The sequence below is a fragment of the Xyrauchen texanus genome, chromosome 27 (assembly GCF_025860055.1).
Source record: "Xyrauchen texanus isolate HMW12.3.18 chromosome 27, RBS_HiC_50CHRs, whole genome shotgun sequence".
In the NCBI taxonomy this organism is placed as follows: domain Eukaryota; kingdom Metazoa; phylum Chordata; class Actinopteri; order Cypriniformes; family Catostomidae; genus Xyrauchen; species Xyrauchen texanus.
Genome location: NC_068302.1, coordinates 20,547,288 through 20,572,908, shown reverse-complemented (window position 1 = coordinate 20,572,908; position 25,621 = coordinate 20,547,288). Strand labels below are relative to the sequence as shown.

Here is a 25,621-nt window from a genome sequence, read left to right as displayed (position 1 = left end):
GAGGCTTTTACCATTGATCCAGGACAAGCACATGTTGGTCCGGACGGACAACACTGTGATGGTAGCGCACATCAACTGCCAAGGCGGCGTGCGCTCTTGTCTAATATTACAACTCGCCTGCCATCTCCTCTGGAGTCAGCAACGACTCAGGTTGATGCATGCTTTCAGATCCAGGGCAACCTCAACAGCACTGCGGACGTGCTGTCATGGCAGGTCACGCTCAGGAGAGAGTGTAGATGCCGCCCCCAGGTGGTCCAGCTGATTTGGTGTTGATTCGGTCAAGCACAGGCCTACTTGCACAGACGTTGTGCAAGGTCAGGAGGACAAGGAGCAGGTCGTCCTAGTAGCACCTAACTGCCCACCAAGACTTGGTTCTCGGACCTCACGCTCCTTGCTCCACGCTCCACTGAAGAAGGACTTTCTTTCTCAGGGGCAGGGCACCATCTGGCACCCTCGACCAAACCTCTGGAACCTCCATGTCTGGGGCGGCTGTCCCCCTCCACCTTGAAGGTGTAAGTAGCTGCTATATCGCCACATCACGACGCAGTAGACAGTAAGTATTTAGGGAAGCACGACTTGACCGTCAAATTCCTGAGAGGTGCTAGGAGGTTAACCCCCAAGCAGCTCTTTGTCTGCTTTGGTGGCAGTGGAAAGGGAGCACTGTCTCCAAACAGATGATCACCCACTGGGTCATTGATGCCATCGCTATGGCAAGCCCACTCTACTAGGAATGTGGTGGCCTCCTGAGCCCTGACCAATGGCACCTCTTTAGCAGACATCGGCAGAGCAGCGGGCTGGGCAACGGCCAACACATTTGTGAGATTCTATCATCTCCACGTTGAGCCAGACTCGTCCCGTGTTTTGTCAGGTACGAGCAGGTACATTTACAAGTACATTTTGGGCAGTCGACGTGTCCCTGAGGTGCAGGGGACCATTAGACACCTGTAAGAGCATTGGGGGAGGTTACGTGACAGCCGGGTGCACTGGCTAGTTTTGTTGTAAAAAAAAAAACAAATGGTAATTTAATTAAAAAAAATTTTACCAAATAGTAGTATTGTTTTTGTTTAGTATATTTGTCAAGCATATAGTTAGGGTGAATTATTATTCAAGCACTAAAAGAATTGTCAATGTATTTGTTATGGAACCAAAACTTTGGAACTGGGTAATCACATCGGAAACAGAAACATTAAAATTCCTCCCGATTCTGCCCGTCTCCCTGTCACACTGCCGTCTCCGGTCGCGTTTATCCTTCTCTGGCTTAATCAGCCTAATTAAGGGCCGGGTGTGCGGTATCATGGCTTGGCCCTCCGCCCTGCCACAGTGGTAAAAAAAAACAACAAAAAAAAAACATTTAAGGTGAGAGTTAAAAATACGAGATGGAGAGATACAGAGCATGTCCCTGCAACAGCTTTCTTCTTGTGGTCTCCTTCACAGTGGATCCATTCCATGTAAAATGCGTGTCGAGCGCTCTGAATGCCGAATCTAATCCTGGTCGGGCCGAATTCAAAAGCAAGCCCTGTTTTGCTCTCTGTCTCTCTCTCTCTCTCTCTCTCTCTCTCTCTCTCTCTCTCTCTCTCTCTCTCTCTCTCTCTCTCTCTTTCTCTCTCTCACACAGCTCCTCTAATGGCATACCTGTCTCCAAATAACTTCTGTCCAGTAACTCCTTTTAAGTGGTATGTAGAGACTTGGTTTTTTACTGTCAGCTCAGCCAACTAGAACTGGAAACATCATTTTTTTAAAAAAAATTTTTTTTTATTATTTACCTCCTTTTTATTTAAACATTTTAGCATATTTTTTTGGAGCACACATTTTCTTTGGGTGCAAGAGGCAGCATCTCTATATTTTTTATCATGTAGGCATATGTGCGTGCATACAGGTTACAGTATAGGCGGTTCCAAAGAGGGTGGAGAGAGCTGTCTTTAATATTGTGGTTTGAAATGGCTCGACAAATTGGTCACAGACAGTGAGGCAAGGGAGAAAGAAAACAATGTGTCCCAGAAACAGACCACTGGAGTTGAGGGGGTGAGAGGGTTGACTGAGAAGAGAGGTTAAGTTAAACATGGGTTAGGGACCCACTGAAAGTTCTCAAAACAAATTCAAGGCCATTTCCCACAGACACAAATCAAGTCATAAAATTGGTCCTGTTGAAAAGACCAGCGCATGTTGTATTTTTTCACTTTTGATCCCCAGCTGGTCAACCAGCTTTACTTGAAAGGCCAGGCTGTTTTTAGCTGGCATTTTTTTCTGGTAAACACTTTGTTGATCTAAGCTGGTCTTTGCAGCAGTTGCTAGAGGAAAAACTGCAGACACCCTTTTGCCATTACTAATCTTTTAATTTGAAGTAATCAGTTGAAGTGTCTTTCTCTAAGTGCCATATGCTGTTTATGTCTCGGCAGGTCTGCAGACGGCGTTCGATAAGGACTGGAGGGCAGGTCGAATCACTCAGGGGAACTACGGGAACGGCTCTGATGATGGAGTCATGGCCTACAAACTCCTAGTGCAGACCGGCCGCAGAGAAAAGCCTGTCAACATCAACCTGGTAAGAAACCTACATGACTTGAGACATTACTTCTAGCATGATCAGATGCACTGCAAAGGTAACACAGATTCAGTTTTCGCTGTATGTGATGACAGCCCTAGAGCCAGTCTCTCTGCGGCAGTGTATCCACAAGTAAAAGCTCCAACATTCAACACTAATGTAAAACTTCACTTCAGGGTCCTGATCACCATATGGCAGTTTATTTTGTGATAATGATCTGCTAACTGTACAAATGTATGTACTACTTAAAATGTTCTTACAAATGTACTCACCCTCATGCCATACCAGGCATGAGGGTGAGTAAATGATGAGAGAATTTTAATTATTGGGTGAACAATTCCTTTAAAAAGGTTTTCCAGAAATACAAGCTAAATTAGTTTTTATTGTGGAAAGAAACTCACAAATGTCTTGGATGTATCTGCACATTAAACTGGGGTTGGAAAAGGTATAACATTTTTTTATAATAATAATAATAATAATATATATATATATATATATATATTAGGGCTGTCAATCGATACAAATTTTTAATTAAATTAATTACATGGTGTCCCGATCAATTAATCGCGATTAATCGCATATACAAATATTTGCTAAGAAAGCCCCTCATATAACAATAACTCAATATATGATAATTATACATATTTATATCAATATATAATTATACATTGTTATCTTTAAATATTTAAAGTTTTTATATATATATATATATATATATATATATATATATATATATATATATATATATATATATATATATATATATAAATAAATAAAAATATTCAGATAATTAAAATGCATTACATTCTTAATCATTGAAAAGACAATACAAAAAGCGGCTTTAGAATACAATGTATTGTTTCTAAAGCCGTTTGGCTTATTATTGATCATAAGTCAATCATTGGCATACAGTTCACAGCAATCCATTTCACAAGTGAATTTGTCAATCAGTTGGAGATTTATTATGAGGGCTTGTTTAAGGACCCGTCAATTTACACCTACGTCAGACATTTGTTTTTATTTTTTATTAATGCTTACAAAACTTTTACATCTAGAGCCAAGAGGTATATTAAAACAAACAACAACAAAAAGGAAAATAAATAAATAAACAGTTTAATAAAAATATGTTGTTTACATATTTCAATACACTTTAAAGCTTTCTTGTTACTAAAATTGGAAATTGTTCGTAGGTATTGCTAAACCTCTGAATTAAAAATGTAAACTAATGGTTTATAACCACCATACTTACATTTATGAATACTAAACATTGCCAAAAAAGCAGAACATTAATCAAATAATATGTCATAGCTAAAAAAAAAAACGAATAAAACTTTCAGAACAAAGTTGAAAGCTGGGAATAATATGATCTCTAACAATCTTGCAGAAATCAGATAAAAAACAAGTCAAGTAGTGACAACTCCAAAATAAATGAAAAAATGTTTCCTCCTGCAGACCACAAAATGTACAGAATATATCGACGTCACAATTAAATCTATCTACAAGAAAATAATTAGTGGGGTAGTACTTATAAATAAGTTTGAAGGAAATTTCTTTGATTTTTATTTGTGATTAAATATTTATGAGTAATTTCCAAATTTTGAAAAATATTTATTCTCAAAAATTTGCGCTCCTTCAAGCGTTTTGAACGTAAGAATCTAACGCATGTCTGTGTTGTGGGTTGTTTTCTTCACTGTATAAACAGAACGTTGCTCATACAACTGAAATTTAACTTACTGCCCCCTGGAGTAAACAGGTTGTACTACAAGCGTGTTAAATCGACAGCCCTAATTTATATATATAATTTTATTTTTATTTTTTACCAAGACTACACAACTCACTTTTAAATATTGAATGCAATACCCAACTTTATGTTCTTCAAATGAAAAGATAAAATAATCTTTGATTAAACTATTTTGTCTGCTGCTGAAGGGAAGAAGTATGACATTAACCTCCAGCGTACAGACATTTGAAGTTGATCTTTTTGTCACATATGACCTTTTCCTGTTCATGTCTGATGGAGTGATTGAGTCTCTTGTTTTTGTGTAATTCTGGGGGTGACAGATGGGTACTTGAATACACATTTGTATTTAGCATCAGCATCAGTGTTTGTAAGTACGCATAACAACCACACCTGGCTTCTGAATATCTGTCTATCTCTGTCCTCATTTTTCGTCTCCCTTTTCTGTCTCTCTCTCACTGATTGATTTTCCAAGCACAGGAATTGAAAGCTCTCGATGGGGCCGCAACTCACCTCTGAAAAAGCAATTAAGTCTTCATTTAAACCATTTGTTCCACTTTCTTGCTGCAGGCCTAAAGCTCAGCCTGTACAACCTTTTCAAGATTCTTTCAGAGGGGCCTTGTCAAGAAGAAACCTCTACACACACACACACACACACACACACACAAACACCGGCAAAAAATATAACAGGTTAACACATTAACAGTTTCCAGTTGCTACCCAGCATGAAATGTCAGGCAAGAGGAGAGCAAAAATATGAAAAATACAAAGCGTACTGCATGCCAGAGTGCCTAAAGGGTGGGGAAGAGTGGAGCAGAGCCCTGCGAGAGAGAGAGAGAGAGAGAGCGAGAGAGAGAGAGCGTATGTGTGGGTGTGTGTTTGAGAATGTGTAGTGTTGTTCAATGTGCATGTAGAACCAGAAATTATTTGCATTTTAGTTTTTTTCAAGTGGTCATTATTGTGTTGAACCATTGCCAGCAAAATAGGGCCTGTGATGTCATTTCCTCTGCCTGTGAGGGAAGAGGGGCGGCAGTGGTCCAGAATGCCGCCAGCTTTGCACTGTGTGCTTCCCGTGACAGCTTGAAGACATACAGTTGTTGCTGCTTAATGCAATCCAGATCTTTGGAATCCAAGTCCGCCTTTTTCTCTCCGGCCTCTCACTTTTTCCTTTTTCTACTGGAACTGGTGTCCTGTCCCCTTTTTAGTGGATACAGAGGCGGGAATCACATGGTGCCATTCCTTTCTCTGGTCAACGTAAAACTCATGTGCGTACTACACCACGGGGTTCCCACTGACATGGAAAACCTGGAAATGCTGAGGAATTTTAAAACTGTGATTTACAGGAATGGAAAAGACATGGAAATGAACTAAATCCTAAAACGTCATGCAAAAATGTTTATGTGATTATGCTTAAAATATTTTATTGTCTAAAAATTGTTCTTTATGAAAGTGAAATGCATATGAAATAATTTTGCTAAATCCTTTTCCAGATATCATGAAGGACTGCAAAAGTCATGGAAATTTCTATTGTGAATCTAGATTTTTCAAGTTCCGCTCGGCCAATTAAAAAATAAAAATCCATCGGCTAGAAATTGCTCTTTTTGAGTGTAAAACCTATACGATGTTTTTGAGAAATGCTTATCCAGATATAATAAATGACTGGAAAATGTATAGAAATTTCTTTATAGTGAATCTTGATTTTTCTAATTAAACACTCAATTATGAAATATTTAACCGGCTAGAAATCGCTTTTTTAGGAGTGTAGTGCTTATTAACTTATTCAGAAAAATCCTTATCCAGATATCATAAAATTACTGGAAAAGTCATAGAACTTTCTATAGTAAATCTTGATTTTCTTGTAACAGAATAATAATTCATCAGCTAGAAATGGCTCTTTATGAGTGTAATGCCTATTTAAATAACAATGTTTTGATTTCAGACCATTTTTACTTAACGCAGTTTTAAACAGCCTTTTTAGGTCATTCTACAACTCCATCTGGCACCAACAATCATGCCATGCTCCAAATCACTGAGATCACATATTCTTTCCCCATTCTGGTGGTTGATGTGAAAATTAACTGAAGCTCCTGACCCGTATCTGAATGATTTTATGCACTGCACTGCTGCCACACTGATTAGATAATCACATGGATGTTTGTTGGTGTCAGACGGGCTGGTTTGAGTATTTCTGTAACTGCTGATCTCCTGGAATTTTCACACACAACAGTCTCTATAGTTTACTCAGAATGGTGACAAAAAACAACAAAAAAAAAACAGTGAGCGACAGTTCTGTGGATGGAAATGCCTTGTTGATATGAGAGGTCAATAGAGAATGGCCAGACTGACAAAGTCAGGTATCCATAGGGGTTTAGGAGAAGCAAGTATTTGCAACATTTGATGTGTTATTTTTATAGCTCTCCTTTTCATTTGCTGGGTGGCATTTCCTTCAGTGTTAACAGCAAGGTTAACTGCACACAGACGTGCTCAGGGACTCTGGCCAATTTTTTTATTGTTACACTAACTCGAGCTATTTTTCTCTCACTCACCCTCTATTTCAACCACAAATCCCCACCCCCCACCCCCGCATACTAACTCCTGACTGCGAGCCTTTAGATTTATTTTCTTGAAAAACACGTACGGCATTGAGTGTGATGTCGTATTGCACAATGTAATGGCTTTACCTTCATAGGAGGTCACTAGCTGAGCGTCAGGCAAGAAGCTAAGCATTTAGAGAATATAGCAATGCTGGTAGCCATTCTCAATACTCACATTAAAGTAATTGAACGCTTAAATTTTTTTAACGTACACTACAAAGTATTTTTGTCTTGTTTTCCTGTCGAATTATCTAAACTTTCTTAAAACATGATTTATTTACTTGTCAAGCAAAATGGGATAAGATATTAAGACTTGTTTTAAGGTAAATCTGACTAAATTTTGTGAACTTTAGACTCAATACAAGAAAAAAAATCTGCCAATGGGGTAAGCAAAATAAACTTAATTTAAAGAGAAAACAAGTTTATTTTGCTTACCCCATTGGCAGATTTTGACCTGTTTTTTAGCATTCAGTGGGCAAACTGTGAGGTGAAATTTGACATTGATGCCAGGCAGAAAACAGTCAGATTACTAATGTTAAGTTTTATTTTTTCACCAGCTAACCAGACAGCGGTTGGTAGATGCAGATGGAATTATAAACCCAAACGCCTTCTACATTTATTTATCTGCATGGGTGAGCAATGACCCTGTGGCCTACGCCGCATCCCAGGCTAACATCCGCCCACATCCTCCAGAGTGGCTCCATGACCGGACCGACTCCATTCCAATCAGCAGACTCAACAGTGAGTACATTCCATTTAATTTAAATACCATGCCAAATGGCCATACACAATTCAATACATTTTATGATTTTATCGGCACAAACCTATTGTCAAGTATAACATGGAAGGCAGTATATATTCTTATATTATATATTCAATCTAAGATTTACTTTTTTAGCATTTCCTGCACATATTTTGAGGCAAAATATTCAGAATTCTGCAGAAGTAGTAAAATTTGTTTAATGGGAGTTTTGTCTGCGCCGATTCCGTGTGGGCCTGGTTACAAGGCATTTTTGTTTGGTTGGTCAACTTTAAAACTGCTGTGATTAGAGAAGTGTATTAATTAAAATGTTCAGCCATATTTTTAAAGTTAACTGTAGCACAGGGGTGTATGATGTTGTGTGCATTGTGTGTGTGTGCAACAGACAGTGGGCGCTCTGGGAAAAGTGACTGGATAACAAGCTGAAACGGCCTCTCCATGCCTGAGCCCCCGCAGCAAAGGCTGGCAGACGTCCAACTCCCATCCTGATGGAAATTTATAGTGGAGATTATAATGGGGCAAAAGCTTGTTTAGCAAGTGGTCTTGCATGACCCCTTCAGGCACTGGAACACACACTCCGCTATTCCCTCCCTTCCACACCCACACGGCCTTCTCAGACTCACTCTCACACACACCTCTGGAGTGCTAGTCACACTGGGTCACATTCTTGTGATTTTATTTGTGGTTTTAAGACTGCCGCATATCCGAGTCTAGTAGCCGTAGTGATGAGTCATTCCAGGCCTGCTGTTGAAAGCCCTGCAGTGCACGGAAACTTTGCTGACAGGTGATAACTGTCAGTATAAATTTGATCATTGTCCGTATGTGTGCGTAAAGGAGTGGTGGAATGTTTCAGAACAGATTTTTGATAGCGTAATTACAGTATATCATTGTTAGGATTGACACTCATCTGCATGTTGAGATTTGATAGCTGGTAATTTCAGCCCCTTTTCATCCTGGGGCAGACAGGCAGTAAAGTAGTCATCATGTTTAATAGGTGCAGTCTGTCAACTCGGGAGCACCTGACATCCTTTATGCTAAATCTGAATCAATAAGAGTGAAGGATCATGTAACTAAAATGTAGCTAATTACCAATTCAGTCCACAGCAGTGGTTCCCTGAATTTTTTTGTGTGTTTCTGCCACACACCAAACAGGAATAAATGAATGAAAAAATATACTATTGAAAACACTCTTCTATTTAAAAAGTTTTAAGTTAATATTAATATTAACAAATTAAATTAAAACAAGGTAGCCTTCAAGTGTTTTTATGTAAACATTGCTTCAAGCTTGTAAAGTATTTATTCATATGCCAGTAATAAAATGGAGAACAGAGTCAACAGTGCATACAAAATGTAATCTATTGCAAAATAAAAAAATATTACCCTATGATTAGTAGATATACATTAATACTGATTTGTTTTAACTGCTGTTACATTAATATCACTTCAAGACGCTGCAGATTTTTGTCTCATCTGCTTACATTGTCATATTACATTAACAGCTTTGTTTACATTACTGTCACGTGAGTCAAGAGGGGGAATTTTTCCAAGAAGTGCATTTGAGTGTTCACATGCGCAGCTGCATTCACTATGAGGATCGAGCACGCACGCGTAGCACGTGTAGTCAGAGTGTGGGTATTGCCAGTACTTTTAACATCGGTGGCTATTAAAATATTGAACTAAGCCCCTAGCCAGTTGTGGTGGAACACAGTTTATAAAAACAAGAGTAGGACAATATTTAAACTAGACAAGTAGGAAATACCAGTGTTTACAAATCAGGTAAAGAATAGTGTTCAAGTTTTAGGTAAACTTAGTTTTTAGGCTTTGCTTTCATGTAAATTAATTGCTGCATCAGAGCCACTTTGTCGTTGTCATTACTTTCAGCTCTTGTTTTCTGTTAACAAGTCAAATACATTTAAGAAAGACAAATCGGAATTCAGTATGCAAATATTATGATGAGATCATCACTTCTGGTTTCTTTTCAAATGTTGAACATTCTATCAATGCAAGTTTTTAGAAATTAAATCTTAAATTTCCAAAAAAGTATAACATTCACCCAAAACCAAAATGAATGGTGTACCTAAGACCGAAGGTATCTACAAAACAAACTTTGAATTAAGACATTATAAAATTAAGTGGTGCAGGACAAAAACCTTAACAAAACTGTTCTGAGTGAACGTAAAGAGAGAAAAGTAATATTCAATGACATTTTGCATCTGCAGTTCCTGCCGCTGAGCCCATCGAATATGCACAGTTTCCCTTCTACCTCAATGGGCTTCGCGAGACGCCACAGTTCGTAGAGGCCATCGAGAGTGTCCGCGCCATCTGCGGCAACTACAGTCGTCAGGGACTGCCCAGCTACCCAAACGGCTACCCCTTCCTCTTTTGGGAGCAATATGTAGGCCTGCGTCACTGGCTTCTGCTCTCCATCAGTGTCGTGCTGGCCTGCACTTTTCTGGTGTGCGCCATCTTCCTGCTCAATCCCTGGACTGCTGGTATCATAGTAAGTACCGCATCAAGATCTTTGTTTTTGGGGTTTTAGTTTACAGTAATGTTTCTCAGGTATTTTGCTCTGCTTACCAATGTACACTCACTGAGCAGTTTATTAGGAACACCTGTATACCTACATATTCATGTGATTATCTAATCAGCCAATCATATGGCAGCAGTGCAATGCATAAAATCATTCAGATATGGGTCAGGAGGTTCAATTAATGTTCACATCAACCATCAGAATGCGGAAAAATCTGATCTAGTAATTTCGGACATGGCATGATGGTTGATGCCAGACGGGCTGGTTTAGGTATTTCTGTAACTGCTGATCTCCTGGGATTTTATTGCACAACAGTCTCTAGAATTTACTCAGAATGGTGCCAAAAACAAAAACCATAGAGTGAGCAGAAGTTCTGCTGACAGAAACACCTTGTTGATGAGAGAGGTGAATGGAGAATGGCCAGATTGGTTTGAGCTGGTAGAAAGGCAACGGTAACTCAGGTAATCTCTCTGTATAATTGTATTGAGCAGAATAGCATCTCAGAATGCACAACATGTCAAATATTGAGGCTGATGGGCTACAGCAGCAGAAGACCATGTTGGGCTCTTTAAAAGGACCATAGTGTTCATAATTAGGTGTGCAGTGAGTGTATATTAAATTAATATTCAATGCCAAATTGCTCAAATTTTTATGAACTCATTCACTGAATACAAAATATCTTACTGAATTGTTTATTTAAATTTTTTTTTTTATTGTTCACATCCTGTGTGAATAGTTATATCTTTAGATAATTAATGATTTTGTGTCGTGTTTTAGTTGCATCAGACTTTGTATAAATGGCCTCAAGTGGTTTGGCTATGGAAATATATGAATTTTTATGCTGTAGAAATTAAATGTTTGCATTTAGGTTCTGATGTGTCATTTTAACCCTTTGATGCATGAAGTTCACTACAGTAGTTCTTAAAAAAACATTATTAACCTTTCAGGGTGTGATTAATCATACCCAAACAACCATATACCTGGTCACACCCAGAGCTTTGACCCTTAATTATAATTCTATATGACTGCCCTCTTTTTATGTCATTGTGATTTTTATGTAAGACAACATAAAATTTAAGATGGCTGATGAAAGTGGTGATGCACCAAGTACCTCTGGAATATTTACCATTATCTTCTATTACAACAGACAGATAACCCTATCATTTAAAAAGACTGGACATGAGACTCATATTCTTGTTTATGTTCAATCACATTTTTTCATTTATGATGTAATAATTAATGCATCAAAGGTTTAAGCTCAGCTTGACATTTTCAAAATGTCATTGTAGAGGAATTTAGATGGGCAAGGAGGAGGCGAGAACCGGCTTGACAATATAAATAATAGTTTAATGAGAAACGTAAACAAAAGACACAAACACACACATGACGGACATGCCCGTAAACGATCTCTCTCTCCCACACCATCCTCCACAATCAGACTTTATCCCTCTCGGAGGCTTGATTAGCCTGATAAGGGACCGGGTGTGTAGAATCACCACCCGACCCCGCACTCTGCCCTGCCACAAACATACAATATTTTAAAAAGCATTTCTTTCAGAAACTGATTTCTTTTCACTAGAGTTTTTATGCATTCATACTGTGATGTACAGAAGGTTTGGAAGTAATTAAAAGTGTATGTCATAGGACAAGGCAAGGGAGGGCAGGCAGAAATAGCTGAAGAGAACCCTTGTTTTTACAGCCCTACGCTTTGTGTTTATCTTCTACTGTCAGAGCCAGTTTGTTTAGTCTACGTGAGGTTTTCGAGACATTTCTCTAAAATAAATGTGGAAATGAGAGCTTACCACAGCAATTACATCACCCCCTATGTAAAATGGGCCTGCTGTTTATGCTGAAATGTATGTATATGTGTCATTATATAATTTTTTTGTGCATGGGCAAGTCATATTTCTCTGTCCCACACTCCCTCTGATGCTCTACAATTGTTTCAGTTTTGTTAGGGCCAGTGTTTAAGCCATTTTAGTGATCTAATCCTGTCTGACATTATAGCGGCTTCATCCTTTTGCTTTACTGGACACATGAAAGGGAAAGTTATTGCCCTGCTTTAGCTTTTAACATTTCGCTTTTGTCCCCCTTAAACTCCATATGTTCCCCACTTCCGCCATGCTATCCCACCCCCAGACTCCCCTCTGTTGGCCCTCTCTCTATTCCCCTGTCCTCTTCACCCCTCTTCAAAGGCACCAGGGGCCCCCAGTAACCCAAGACTCATCAGCTGATTATGGCATTTACTTAACTAGTTCTAAGTTCAGCTCTGGATTAAACTGTGTGTGTCGCAAATAGGGCAGTTTAGGAGTAAATATTTTCCCACATTCTGCTGCGCGTTATCTGACCTAACCCATTTGACCCAACCTGTACTTGAATTTATAATATGCATAGTTTTCTGAATATGTATTAGTCTAGTCAATACGCCAACATACATTATACGGGAACAGTGTGTAAGTTATTTTCATATAAAATAATCTTGAGGTCCACTTGGAAGTTTGCTGAGGGTCCCCTATTGGTTTAGAACCTTTGTTCAAGCGGAATTTATGTGCTATCTTAATTAATATGCTGTAATGAAAATTTGTGCCTTTAATTATTTTTATTATATAGTCTCTATTCTACAATATAAAATAAGTCACTCAATGCCGTGCTATATTGTGAATGTAGCCAACGCCCTTTAGCCACAACTATTTTAACAATATGGCACTGCCTCTTGTATCTTAGTGCTTAAGCAGGTAAAGTATAACTCCTTCAATTTTGAAAGAATCTAAGATAATGGTTTAATGTTTGGTGGTGTTCTCCTGCAGGTTTTGGTACTGTCTCTGATGACTGTGGAGCTGTTTGGCATGATGGGGTTGATTGGCATCAAGCTCAGCGCTGTTCCTGTTGTCATCCTCATCGCCTCTGTTGGCATCGGTGTGGAATTCACAGTCCACGTGGCACTAGTGAGTCTATTGAGGGGAGATCGGGACCTGATGAGGGCTGGGTATCCTGTGGAGGATTGTTTTAAGCTGAAGTGTGCCATTTTTTAAATGTTAAAGTAGCAGTACTCACAAAATCTTGGGGATGTTCAGGAAGCCTGTTTGAAAACAATCAATATTGTTGCAATTCCAATCGATGAAGCTAGTGACACCAAAATTACTTCAGCAGCTTTTATATCAGATGAAAAAGCTGCAAAATAAACCAAAAAAATACATTAAGAAGAAGAAAGAAAAAATCAGCCTAGACTGTAATAAGTGGATATATCATGATTCATACTAGGGATTGAAAATGTAACGCGTTTATTTTGGCAGTTATTAATTGACTGTTTAACGCATAAAAAAAGTAGCGTTTTTATTATTATTATTTCCTGAAACTTCACTAATGTTTTTCTCCCCATTCCTGTGGCTCAAATTGGCATATATAAATTTCCGGGAGGTACACGCTCGACTCAACAGCACATCTTGGCACAAAAATAAGATTGTGTGTATCAGTGCACGCTTATTCATTACGCGTGACATAAGTCCCAGGAATAATAAACATGGGAGATGATTTACTATACAGAAAATGGAGACATCATTTGCAAGAGGTGAGCCAGGTGTGGGAGAGATACAGGCAAGCTGCTCTATCTCTTTGCATTGCCTGAAAATGCTCGCTCACTCTCATCTGAACCAGTGTCAAAAGTGAAACAACGCGAGAGAGACCCAGTTTGTGTGCAATTGAAATTGAACGGCAGCCAGAGAACATAATAGTTTGAGATTTTAAACTTCAGAATGTATTTTTTATATAGCTGTATGTATAGTGTCTAATAATGCATTGGCAATTTATACTTAAGTTTATCTTGCCAATAAAGCTTGATATGAATGTATTCTTCCCACTTGATCCTATTATTAATAAAGTCAATTGGAAGATACCAGAAGATTTTGCCCAATTCTTAAAGTTTGTCGACTGATTTTATGGCATGTAAAAATATACTTATATCAAATTAAGTATATACACAAAAAACTATTAATTTAATGTTCTTTGAGACAAAGTAAAAAGTAAATATGTTTATGATTATATTTTAAAGTTTGTGTTAATATACCATGTACCATGATTAATCGTGATTAATCTCAGAAAACTGTGCGATTTAATTAGTTAAACATTTTTATCGATTCACAACCCTAATTAAATCTGATCATATTTATAATGCTCTCATCACAGGCATTCCTTACAGCCATCGGTGACAGGAACAAGCGAGCTGTACTGGCACTTGAGCACATGTTTGCCCCAGTGCTCGATGGAGCATTTTCCACCTTGTTAGGAGTCCTGATGCTGGCAGGGTCAGAATTTGACTTCATAGTCAGGTAAGGACAGCAAACTTTTATTCAGAAACCGCTTCTGTGTAGGTTGCAGACCATTTATATAATTGACGTGGGTTAGCTTTAGAACTGGTATATGACCCTTTTAAATCTTTCCCTTATGTTTCTTCTCAGTCCTGCCCAATATTGTACCTCCCTCCCATCACTCATATTCTTACTGAGCACACATTGTATCTTTCCCTTCTGTCATCATTGAGCTGGATGGTCTCTTGTGTTTGCTGTAGTGTCTCTTTTTTTTCCTATGGCCCTCAAAGACATTTACAAGCTGAGCACAGAGAGGGTCTGGGGTATTTTGCTGCAAGTCAAAAAGTGGAAATGAGGAGTGACACATACTGCTACTTAGATTATCTAAATCAGTTACATTGTAATTCCTTTATATTTTATGTCCTTTTAGTGTGCACAGATGAGTGTCTGTAAGTTCAACCAGATACGATAATTTATTGTTTCTTGGAGTGGTACTGAGATTATTATTGCATTAAAATGAAAATCATACAAACTGAATAATAACTGTTTTTGAAAGTGGTAAGTATGACTGCTATTGCTATGGTAGGGAACGAACAGTTGGCTGTAGTAGCTCATTCCTGTTAGAGGACTGGAAAACTACCACAACCCTCCATCCTTAAATCACTCTGGATCTAAAGAAGTGCATACATCAGTTCAGAGCGATACCCCCCAACACACAAAGATACACACAATCTCACACACTCTCTCCCCGCAGACCACATTGGGCCTGTCCTTCTCACAGGTTCCCATTGAAATGCAACTACTGTTTTTTCAGCAAACAAAACCCCCTGGCCCCTGAAGATATGAAAAAAACCAGAAGACTGTATTTTTATAGCCTTGCAGGAATAAATGTTTCGCTGACTTTCCGCTGTCAGGTCCGCTAATCTTTTAAACCAAACAGATCGTACATGTTGCACAGCGAGGTTTGTGGTCCCTCGTTTCATTGGGGAGATGTGGCTTTCAAGCACAGAGTTGAAAAGCTCTTAGTCCAGGGACACCTCACACAACGTCTCTGTTTAAAGTTCAAAGTTGAAAAACATAGAATGCTTTTGTTGCTTCAAGAAGTCTGAAGGAATTGTACTCATCCATGAAAAAGCACATTGGCGTAAATCAGTCCTCATTACGAACGTTTAGTTTGGAGTTAGCTCTCTTCTGAACAGTGCAACCAAGGCCATATTCATTTTTCATACTTTGTTGATTTGTAGCCATCAAAGATATTTAAATATTATTTAGCCTTTTGATGATATTCAATATACACTCACTGAGCACTTTATTAGGAATACCTGTACAACTACCTATTAATGTAATAATCTAATCAGCCAATCATGTGGCAGCAGTGCAGTGCATAAAATCATGCCGATATTGATCAGGAGCTTCAGTTAATGTTCACATCAACCATCAGAATGTGGAAAAAATTTGATCTCAGTCATTTTGACTGTGGCATGATTGTTAGTGGCAGACGGCTGGTTTGAGTATTTATGTAACTGCTGATCTCTTGAGATTTGCATGCACAACATTCTCTAGAGATTACTCAGAATGGTGCCAAAAAAAATAACATTCAGTGAGCGGCGGTTCTGTGGATGGAAACGCCTTTTTGATGAGAGGGGTCAACGGAGAATGGTCGACTGGTTTGAACTGAAAGGCTACGGTAACTCAGATAATCACTCTGTATAATTGTAGTGAGCAGAATAGCATCTCAAAATGCACAACTCGTCGAACATTGAACAATCAAACTAAACAACTAACAGCCTATTTAAGTATAAATTAGAGATGTTATTGAAACCTTTCTCTCATACTCACAAATTCATCAAGAAAGGTTCTTGAAACTATTGGATACTTAATTGCCAAAAAAAAAAAGCACTTTAAAATTATCGCAACATTCACAATGTTGTATAATTTTATGCCCCCAGCAAAATCATTGTGAATAAATCGTGACTATTCGATAAAGCGCCCAGCCCTAGTAGCTGCTGATTTCTTTAATCTACTCTCTGTTTTTGTGTTCACCTTTTGTGTATAAGTGCAAGAGCCAAATGCAAACCCAAAAGTGCAATTCAAGGAGACTTAGTTGGGAAGCTTAATGAAATACAGACAAAGACGAAAGAAAAAAAAAAACTAAGCCTAAATAATACCAGGCTGGCTTCTCTCTCCACCCTCTCCCCTAACAAGTGGTGTCTGCTTGGGTAAACAATGTGAGAGCTCTCCCCTAGAACCAGTCACCCCAGACCTATGAAACCTCCCCGAGGACATAAATAAAGCAAGCCTGCGGAGTGGGACACCCAAAGCTGCGATTCTCCAGAGAAAAGCTCACCTTGTGCGACTATTACAGGACATTGTTAGAGTCTGAGGAGCTGCTTGTAAACCTGGGGAGGCCAAGCCCAGTGCCATGGAGCAGCATCAGTTTTAAATGTGTCTATGAGTTTAGCCTGAGGCACATACCATCTGGTGGGCTAATAAATCTCTCTCTCTCCACCTGGTGTTAGGGTGATTTTAGTGGATGTCTGAAGCCAGTTCCCCTCAAGTTCACACAGGTGTCTTAGCAGAGTAACCATAGATGTAGTTCATCACATTAACTATGGACATGTTCCACTAACGTTTGACAAACAGAAGGTGTCTAAATACGTTTTGTCTTAACTTTGAGAAATATGTTGTCTTTTTTTTAATTGTTTTTTTATCTCCTTTTCTCCCCAATTTGGAATGCCCAATTCCCACTACTTAGTTGGTCCTCATGTTGGCATGGTTACTCACCTTAATCCAGGTGGCGGAGGACAAGTCTCATTTGCCTCCGCTTCTGAGACAGTCAATCCGTGCATCTTATCACATGGCTCGATATGCATGACACCGCGGAGAGGCTCGATATGCATGACACCGCGGAGACTCACAGCACGTGGAGGCTCATGCTATTCTCCGTGATCCACGCACAACTTACCACACGCCCCCATTGGCGAGAACCACAAATCGCGATCACTAGGAGGTTACCCCATGTGACTCTACCCTTCCTAGCAACCAGCCAATTTGGTTGCTAATGAGACCTGGCTGGAGTCACTCAGCACGCCCTGGATTCGAACTTGCGATTCCTGGGGTGGTAGTCAGTGTCAATACTCGCTGAGCTACCCAGGCCCCCGAGAAATATGTTGTCTTAAAAAATTTAACATAACAATAAAATATAATAATTCTGAAACGTTTTGCTTGGAAAATTGTTTATATACACTCACTGAGCAATTTATTAGGAACACCTGTAAGCTTACTTATCAGCCATGTGGCAGCATTGCAGTGCATAAAACCATACAGATATGGGTCAGGAGCTTCAGTTAATGTTCACATCAACTATCAGAATTGGGAAAAATGTGATCTTAGTGATTTCATCTGTGACATGATTGTTGGTGCCAGACGGGCTGGTTTGAGTATTTCTGCTGATCTCTTGGGATTTTCACACATAGCAGTCTCTAGATATTTCTCAGAATGGTGCCAAAAACAAAAAACATCCAGTGTGCGGCAGTTCTGTGGATGGAAATGCCTTGTTGATGAGAGATGTCAACGGAGAATGGGCAGATTGGTTTGTGCTGACAGAAAGGCAACGGTAACTCAGATAACTCTGTAAAATTGTAGTGAGCAGAATAGCATCTCAGAATGCACAACACATCGAACCTTGAGGCGAATGGGCTACAACAGCAGAAGACCATGTTGGGCTCTTTATTAGGACCATAGTGTTCCTAATAAAGTACTTAGTTAGTGTATTTCCTTAACATGTTTTGATATTTTGTTATATAATGCACAGACATTTAGCTATTTTTAAGTGTCGCTTAAATGTCCAGATAATTTTTTGGTAGCCCACTGTATTTATCCTCATGGAAGCACTCTCTAAACAAATATTTGCTTTCTTACTCAACCTTTCTGAAGTCTTTCGTGTGGTGCTGTTCACTTCTAAGTGACCTTGAAACTCTTTGACAAGTACGTTTTGCCCATCTAGTGCCTTTGATATAAAATTAACATTGGTCAAATGAAACATAAGTCCATTAATTGAGTAAATAAAGACAAGAATACAGTACAATTTTTAAAGATCAAGAAAAAGTCAAACAAGAAAAAGTGCTTGTGTCCTCTTGCCCCCGCATTTCTTTGAGGTACAAGATGGCAGCTGCAATTTGAGCCACAGCAATTTACACAGATGTGTTGCTGGAGAACCGAAGGAAGGAAAACTGGCTATAATGAAGAAAAGAGAGAAAGCAAGAGAGTGAAGGAGGACAGGAGGGGAGGGATTTGTAGAGGAGATTGGGGGGTCTTACCTGATACTCTAGAGATTTAATTAGAGCAGGGGATTGTGAAAGGCAGCAAAATTTCACAGGGGCTTAGCATAGAAAGAGTGATCGAGAGAGAATGTAGAAAAAAGAGAGAAAAGTGAATCAGTTTGAGGCCAAGCAAGAGGGGCCTGTAGTCTTTGCTCTTCTCTCTTCCTCCTAGACTAAATTGTTTAAATTCTATACCATTCACTTCATTTGTTTGCTAATGCTTACTTTTTTTAAAGAGCGAAAGCGAGGCCCCTGACCCTTTGTGCTTCATCTCTTTTCTCTTGCAAAGCTTCTACTCCACATTCCTTCCCGTTTTGTGTTTCCCTGTGTTTGCTTGTACTCCACTCACCCCTAGAAAAAAAAAAACCTGATCTCTTTCCTTTCCTTATTTTCTGTGCCTTTGAATTAACCAACTAATTATGTCCTCTGCTTCTCTGTGCTGCTTTAAAAATCTTTGGAAGCTTTCTCTGGCACAAGGTAAATTTAGTTTCAAACCAAAGTCTTTTTGTGTGCAAATGTTTATAAAAAGCGTGCGAATGACTTCTTCTGTAATAGTAGTAAAGTTCATTTAAAGTTCTGCTTTATTCTAATATCAATCTCCAAAAATATTTTTGCTGTGTGTATTTGCAGGTATTTCTTCGCTGTTTTGGCTATTCTTACGGTGTTAGGGGTCCTGAATGGACTGGTGCTTCTCCCAGTCTTATTGTCCTACTTTGGCCCTTATCCTGAGGTAAGATGATTGTGTTATCCTCCATAGTGCCACTGTATACCATAGATAAAGCTGTGCAGAGTTAGAGTATATAAATTATTTATAATTTTTTTAAAACACACCTAAGCTCTGTTTGAAATTCTGTAGTTCAAATCAGCCTGTATTTCCCATTATAATTTCCTGGGAAATACAGGCTGATTTGATATTTGCTCTATTCTTGAGACCACCACTGTACACTGTATTTTGAAGACCCCATGAAATAAAAGTTTTAGCTGGGATCCAAATTGCCCCTGAAGCCACAGCAATGCCTTCTTGGGGATAAAACGGTGATACCCATTGTAGCAGAGAATGCTTTGATCCTTATTAAGATTGGTTGCATTACAGCAGCGAGGAAGATATTACGCTATGGGAAATGCCCCAAAACTCCAGATTTGAAAGATTGGATTATGGTTGCAGCGGTATACTGGTTTCACTGTATACCACGGTATGAAAATGTATGATTATCGTACATTTGCTTATCTATGGTATTGAGGAAAAAATGCAACCGGACGAAGAATCTCACCTGTGTGTGCGCATCTCCTTTCCTCCTCGACTGTCTGTCAGATTCATCATCTTGCCCCACACACACGGAGAAAGTCAAGTCGAACCTTTCAAACAGTAGGCAGCCCTGACATGCCAAACAGCACTGAGGAGGAAACGAGCAACACTGTGCTATGTGCACATTTGTTTTTTCATTATACATCATCACCTTTACAAAATTGTTTCACAATTTTACAGGAGTAAAAGTAACTTTTATATTTTGACAAAAAGTTATAGTTTCATATGAAATAATCAGTGGCAGTTGTAGTTAAAGTTTCAAGATGTGTTTCAGTTAATATTTATTTTTTCATAAACAATATAAGTTGTTATTATTATTACTATTATTTAAGACTAGCTACACTGACATAACCATGGTAATGAGGAGCCTTTCCTCCTGTGTAATATGCGTGTTCTGTTTGAATTATGTTTGAAATTAGGAAACAAACGGATAATAATGGGCTCACATAAGTAAATATGCTCTTTAATTTTTAAAAGGGGGAGATAAAAATTCCTGTAGATTTATAATATTACATGATGCATCTCTTTTTACCTGAAAACCATGAACAAAACTATGCAACATAAAAGGAAATGCAACCCAGGATACATTAAATACAGGTTATGTTTAATCTATGGCAGGTCGACACTTGATTTCCAATGTAAAATCTGTCCTGAAGCAAAACCAGTTGAGAACCACTGAGTTAAAGGTACAGACAGGAGTAGTCTGACTGTGCTGTCGTGCATCTACAGTATATGTTAATTGTTAATAATCATAGGACATTACTTTAAAAGCTCACACAGTTGATGTTATTTTTCATTTAGTAGTTAATTTAACATGCTATGCTAACATGTAAACTAACATCCTTTAGTTATATAACATGTTATAGTTACATGCTATTTTTTACCATGTTTATAATTCGGTTTATTATTATAATTTTGTTAGCTTTCTTATTTATTTTCAAAAGGGAGACTTTTTTTTACACATACTTCAATAAAACCTTTTTTTTTTTCAAGTTTCAATTATAGTAAAGCATTTGTTCAACCAAAAAAATTGTGTTATACCATATACCGTGAAACCGTGATATTTCTGAGACGTTTATCATTCTGTGAAAATCTCATGTCGTTGCAACCCTAGATTGGATTGATGGAGTGATTGAAATTGCATCATTTAAGAGCATGCTGGGAAGACTTCATGGTGAGGAGGAAATTAAAAGAATATGGGATCATTTTTGGCAACACATTAAAAAAGGTTAAATATATATGCTCTCTAGGATGTTAATGTCCTTCCCCCTAATAGCATATGCAACAGACTAACAAGTAGCAAAGGATGCTTTATGACTGGGACATAACTAAAGCCTATTGGCTACTTTTAAAAAGGGGATAAGCCCTTTGATATATCCTGAACAGGAAGCCCTCTGAAACTTCCTGTTGTAGTCAACACAGGAAACAAAAAAAAACACAATTTCATGGGATCTTCAAAATTCATCACATGATATCTACCAGTTACCGAGATACTGAAATTAATACTGAGAGAGCGACTTCTCCCATTTTGTACTGAACTTATGTCTTCAAGTCCTATAAACTCTGCCTCTCAGGTGTCTCCAGTTGACGGGCGAAGCCGACTGCCCACGCCATCCCCAGAGCCTCCCCCACAGGTGGTACGCTTCACCATACGACCTAACCACACTACCACAGGAGCAGGTTCAGACTCTTCAGACTCAGAGTATGGTTCCAACACAACTGTATCCGGAATTAGCCAGGAGCTTCGGCAGTATGACCTCCAGTCCAACAGGGGGCGATCAGCCAGACTGGAGGAGGTGCGGATCGCCACAGGTGGACAACAAGGCAATCGTCAAGTGGAACTGCCAATGTTTTCTTCTAACACGGTTAGTAAAGCACTTTGTTTCCTGTTGTGCTTTTTCTGAAACTACAGTGCCATGGCAAAAGAGATCAGCTTGCAGTCTGAATTGAACATGATGGTATAAAAAGAGTGACAGGTAGCATGCCGAGATGCAAATTTATACATCATCATTAACATTTCCCTTTCGCAATTTAGGACTGATTGCAAAGTGCAATAAACATAAAAAATACCTAAATCAATATTTGGTGTGATGACCCTATGCCTATAAAACAGCACCAATTTTCCCAGGTACACTTGCACATAGTTTTTCAAGGGTGCTGGCAAATAGGATTAGGGATGCACCGAAATGAAAATTCTGGAACGAAACCAAAAATCCAGGATGCACTTGGCCGAAAACCGAAACCGAAATTTTTACCCATTTAAAAAAAAAAAAAAAAATGTTGTGTATAATTGTATTCATTTTATACTTTTTCATTAATTTCATGAATTTAATGAATCTGAATTGAAAAACTACAAACCAATAAAATAAATCACACTTTTATTGAAAATAACACACCAAAATTGGACAAAAAATATATTAAATATTCTTCTTCTTTCAGTTCTGTAAAAATCTAATTTGACAGATTTTATTAACAATTATCCAAATAATGTAAAGTTTTAGAAAACTATTATATGCAAAACAACAGTCAAGTAATGAACTTAGCTAACATCTTTCAAAAAGTTTAAATATGCAACAGTCATTTTAATTAAAACAAAAGGCAGAACACAGAATGGCAGAGGGCCTCTATTCCACTGATCTATATATAACTATAATATATAATTATATATATATAGATCAGTGCTCTATTCTGTTTATGTAAACGTATGTACACTTTAAGTGAACATTATTGTGCAAAACAACAGTAATTCAACTAAATCCAACCTCAACTGTAAACGACAGATGTATACTCGAGTGAAGAACAAGTGTAATGTAATTGCTATACACATCATATTGGACCGCTTTCTATTTAAGTACAAGCGACAGGTTTCTCTTCAAGAACAAAAGTTGCTACATTTTCTGACAGTCTCTCCTGTCAGAAGCTCATCAAGAACATGAGATGCTGCACTGAACAGTCTCTCACTCTCTGTGCTGGTGCTTGGGCAGATAAATACCTGTGCGCAATCCGCGCAAGCAAAGGATAGTGGTCTTTGTTTATGCGCCCGTAGTCAAGGGGATTGTCGCTTCTGGCGTAGTTCAGATAAATACGTCTCAAGTTGTGTTGTAGCAGCGCTAGTTGTGGCACTGCTGTGGATCGGGGCGCTTTCCTGTAGAATCTCTTGCTGTATTCTGTATATATATATCTTGAAAGTTCTGCTGAATAAACACTGCAGATCGCAAATTTGATGTCCTTATCAGAAACTTTGAATAATTTCCACACCGCTGACATGATCGGCCTTTGTTGGGTAGCGCTGTGATAAGGGCTAGATCGATCCAGATTGAAATCAGAGCACTGAGGGGCGGGGCGAGGAGGTATATATTTTCGGCTCATATTTTCGGCCTTTTTTCTCTTTCGGCCGAAAACCGAAAGTGCCATTTTTGGCGAAAATGTTCGGCGGCCGACATTTCGGTGCATCCCTAAATAGGATGTTCCAAGCATTTGGAGAACTTGCCACACTTCTATGTATTTAGGGTGTTCAGTTGCTCCTGTCTCTTTATTTAAACCCAGACTGACTGTGGGAGACATACCATCGGTTGCTGGACTCCTTGTTTTACTTCTATTCTACAGTATTTGCAAAAGTAATGTTTGAAAATCTAAAATGTATATTTCCTGTTGACACAGTAAAGCAAATGATATTAAATAACCATCTTAATTTTTTTTTTGATGAAACTTCTAATGTGCCTAAGACTTTTGCACAGTACTGCTGTATATATCCTTTAACTTAAGTTTTATGCAGTTAGCATGTTTTTTTGTCGATACACCATTTTCCACAGGATGTCTCTAGACAGAACCAACCACCACAGAATTACAGAACAACCCATCTTCCCAATTCTCAGGATGCTGGACCTCAGTCATCAAAGCGATACAGTAGCAGGGACACTAAGAGGGACTTTGGGAGTGGAAACCCACCTCCTCCTCACAGGCCGCGCATGGATGCTTTTGAAACTGCTACTGAGCCAGGTGGCCGTTCAGGCCCCAACCCCCGGGAACGTCCAGGTGCCCATCGGCCCCGTTCCCACAACCCTTACTCTCACCCTTCCCACCCATCCACAGGCCCCGCATACTGTCAGCCCATCACTACTGTGACAGCCTCTGCCTCTGCCTCAGTGACAGTCGCCGTTCATTCGGGTATTCCCAGCCAGAGCCCCGCCTACCCGTCCTACCCCTCCAATGACAGCTACCACACTTCAGAAGAAGTCTACACTGACTCTCAATTTTCCGACCCTCACGTGCCCTTTGACGAGAGCAATGACGGCTCAAAAACGGAAGGCATGGAGCTGCAGGATCTAGAATATGACACTTCCAATGTCTGCCACACAAGACCCTCCAGCTGAGGTGAGTTCTTATAAGAATATTGCTCAATTCAAATCAAGTGAACACTAGGTCGGGGCGATAGGACGATGTAATTGTATATTGACATTTGGCTTTTGGGTACACCTTAACAGTCGATGATTGACAAAATCTGGAAATTACAAAGCCATGGAGCTGTTAGATACAAAGACACACTTGAAGAAACACACTTTATTATATTTTAAAGAACAGATCGATGATGTGCTGTTTGTTCATAGGCGTGTAGCGAGTGTGTGTCTCGTGGAACAGTGGCATTGTGAACGCCACTCAGGGTTCACTTTATAGCCTATACATGTGTATACAACCTTAATAAGTTCACCTTAAAACTAAAATGTATGAATATTTCAACTTTTACTATTATCATCATTATTAATATTATGTTTACATTTATAATTGTCTTTAGATCAAAATTTGTATTATTTTCCACCTGTTTTAGACTGATACTTGCGTGAAGGCAAATGGAATACGTATATACATTATAATGTAAAAAATATATACGATTTTTTGACCACTTTTTTATTTTAAGTGCATTTTGAATTTAGAAATATTTTTGGTTTAAATTTTACTTCAATAAATAAATTTTTAAAGCTAAATCAATGAAGGAAGAATATTCACCAATCCCTCGGCTGGAGGGTTGACGAATTTTACTTAATTCTTTTTTATTAAAAATATTGTGAAAATATTTCTTGCATATCGCCCAGCCCTAGTAAACAAACCAAATCAAATAAACAACATTGTAACTTGTATGACTATATTAACAACACATTGGAGGATAAAAAAACATTACTAATTGTAACAACAAAACATTTCTATCTGGTTCATTTGTCGGGACTCATTTATCTTGCTGTTTTATGTAGTCTTATGAATTGGTATTAACTATTATTTTTATCCTTAATGAAAATTATTTACTGGCAGGCTAGCACATTGCATGGCAGCTCTGCAGTCATTGGTGTGTGTGTGTGTGAATGGTGAATGAGTTCACAGTGTAAAGTGCTTTGAAAACCGCTAAGATTAAAAAAGCGCTACATAAGTGCAGACCATTTAACTAAACCAAAATACACTCTAGCTAACCTAAATATAACAACTTTTGATACGCAGTATATTATACAATTTTAAGAATTTGTAACCTTCCTTCATTT

At 38.6% G+C, this 25,621-nt stretch overlaps 1 protein-coding gene across 3 annotated transcripts in view; it reads left to right on the top strand.

Annotated features, from left to right (window-relative positions):
* The window catches only part of ptch1 (patched 1), an 89,583-nt gene that overhangs the window by 60,639 nt on the left and 3,323 nt on the right, over window positions 1-25,621 (top strand). For 2 of the 3 annotated variants that reach the window (XM_052094021.1, XM_052094022.1), the window contains 8 exons: window positions 2,397-2,539; window positions 7,429-7,612; window positions 9,851-10,131; window positions 12,969-13,106; window positions 14,344-14,486; window positions 19,418-19,517; window positions 21,668-21,958; window positions 23,906-24,467. In XM_052094021.1, the coding sequence (XP_051949981.1) occupies window positions 2,397-2,539; window positions 7,429-7,612; window positions 9,851-10,131; window positions 12,969-13,106; window positions 14,344-14,486; window positions 19,418-19,517; window positions 21,668-21,958; window positions 23,906-24,466 (1,841 nt within the window). In that variant the 3' untranslated portion in view covers window position 24,467. The remainder of the gene's footprint in view (window positions 1-2,396; window positions 2,540-7,428; window positions 7,613-9,850; window positions 10,132-12,968; window positions 13,107-14,343; window positions 14,487-19,417; window positions 19,518-21,667; window positions 21,959-23,905; window positions 24,468-25,621) is intronic. The other variant, XM_052094023.1, reaches the window with a different exon arrangement.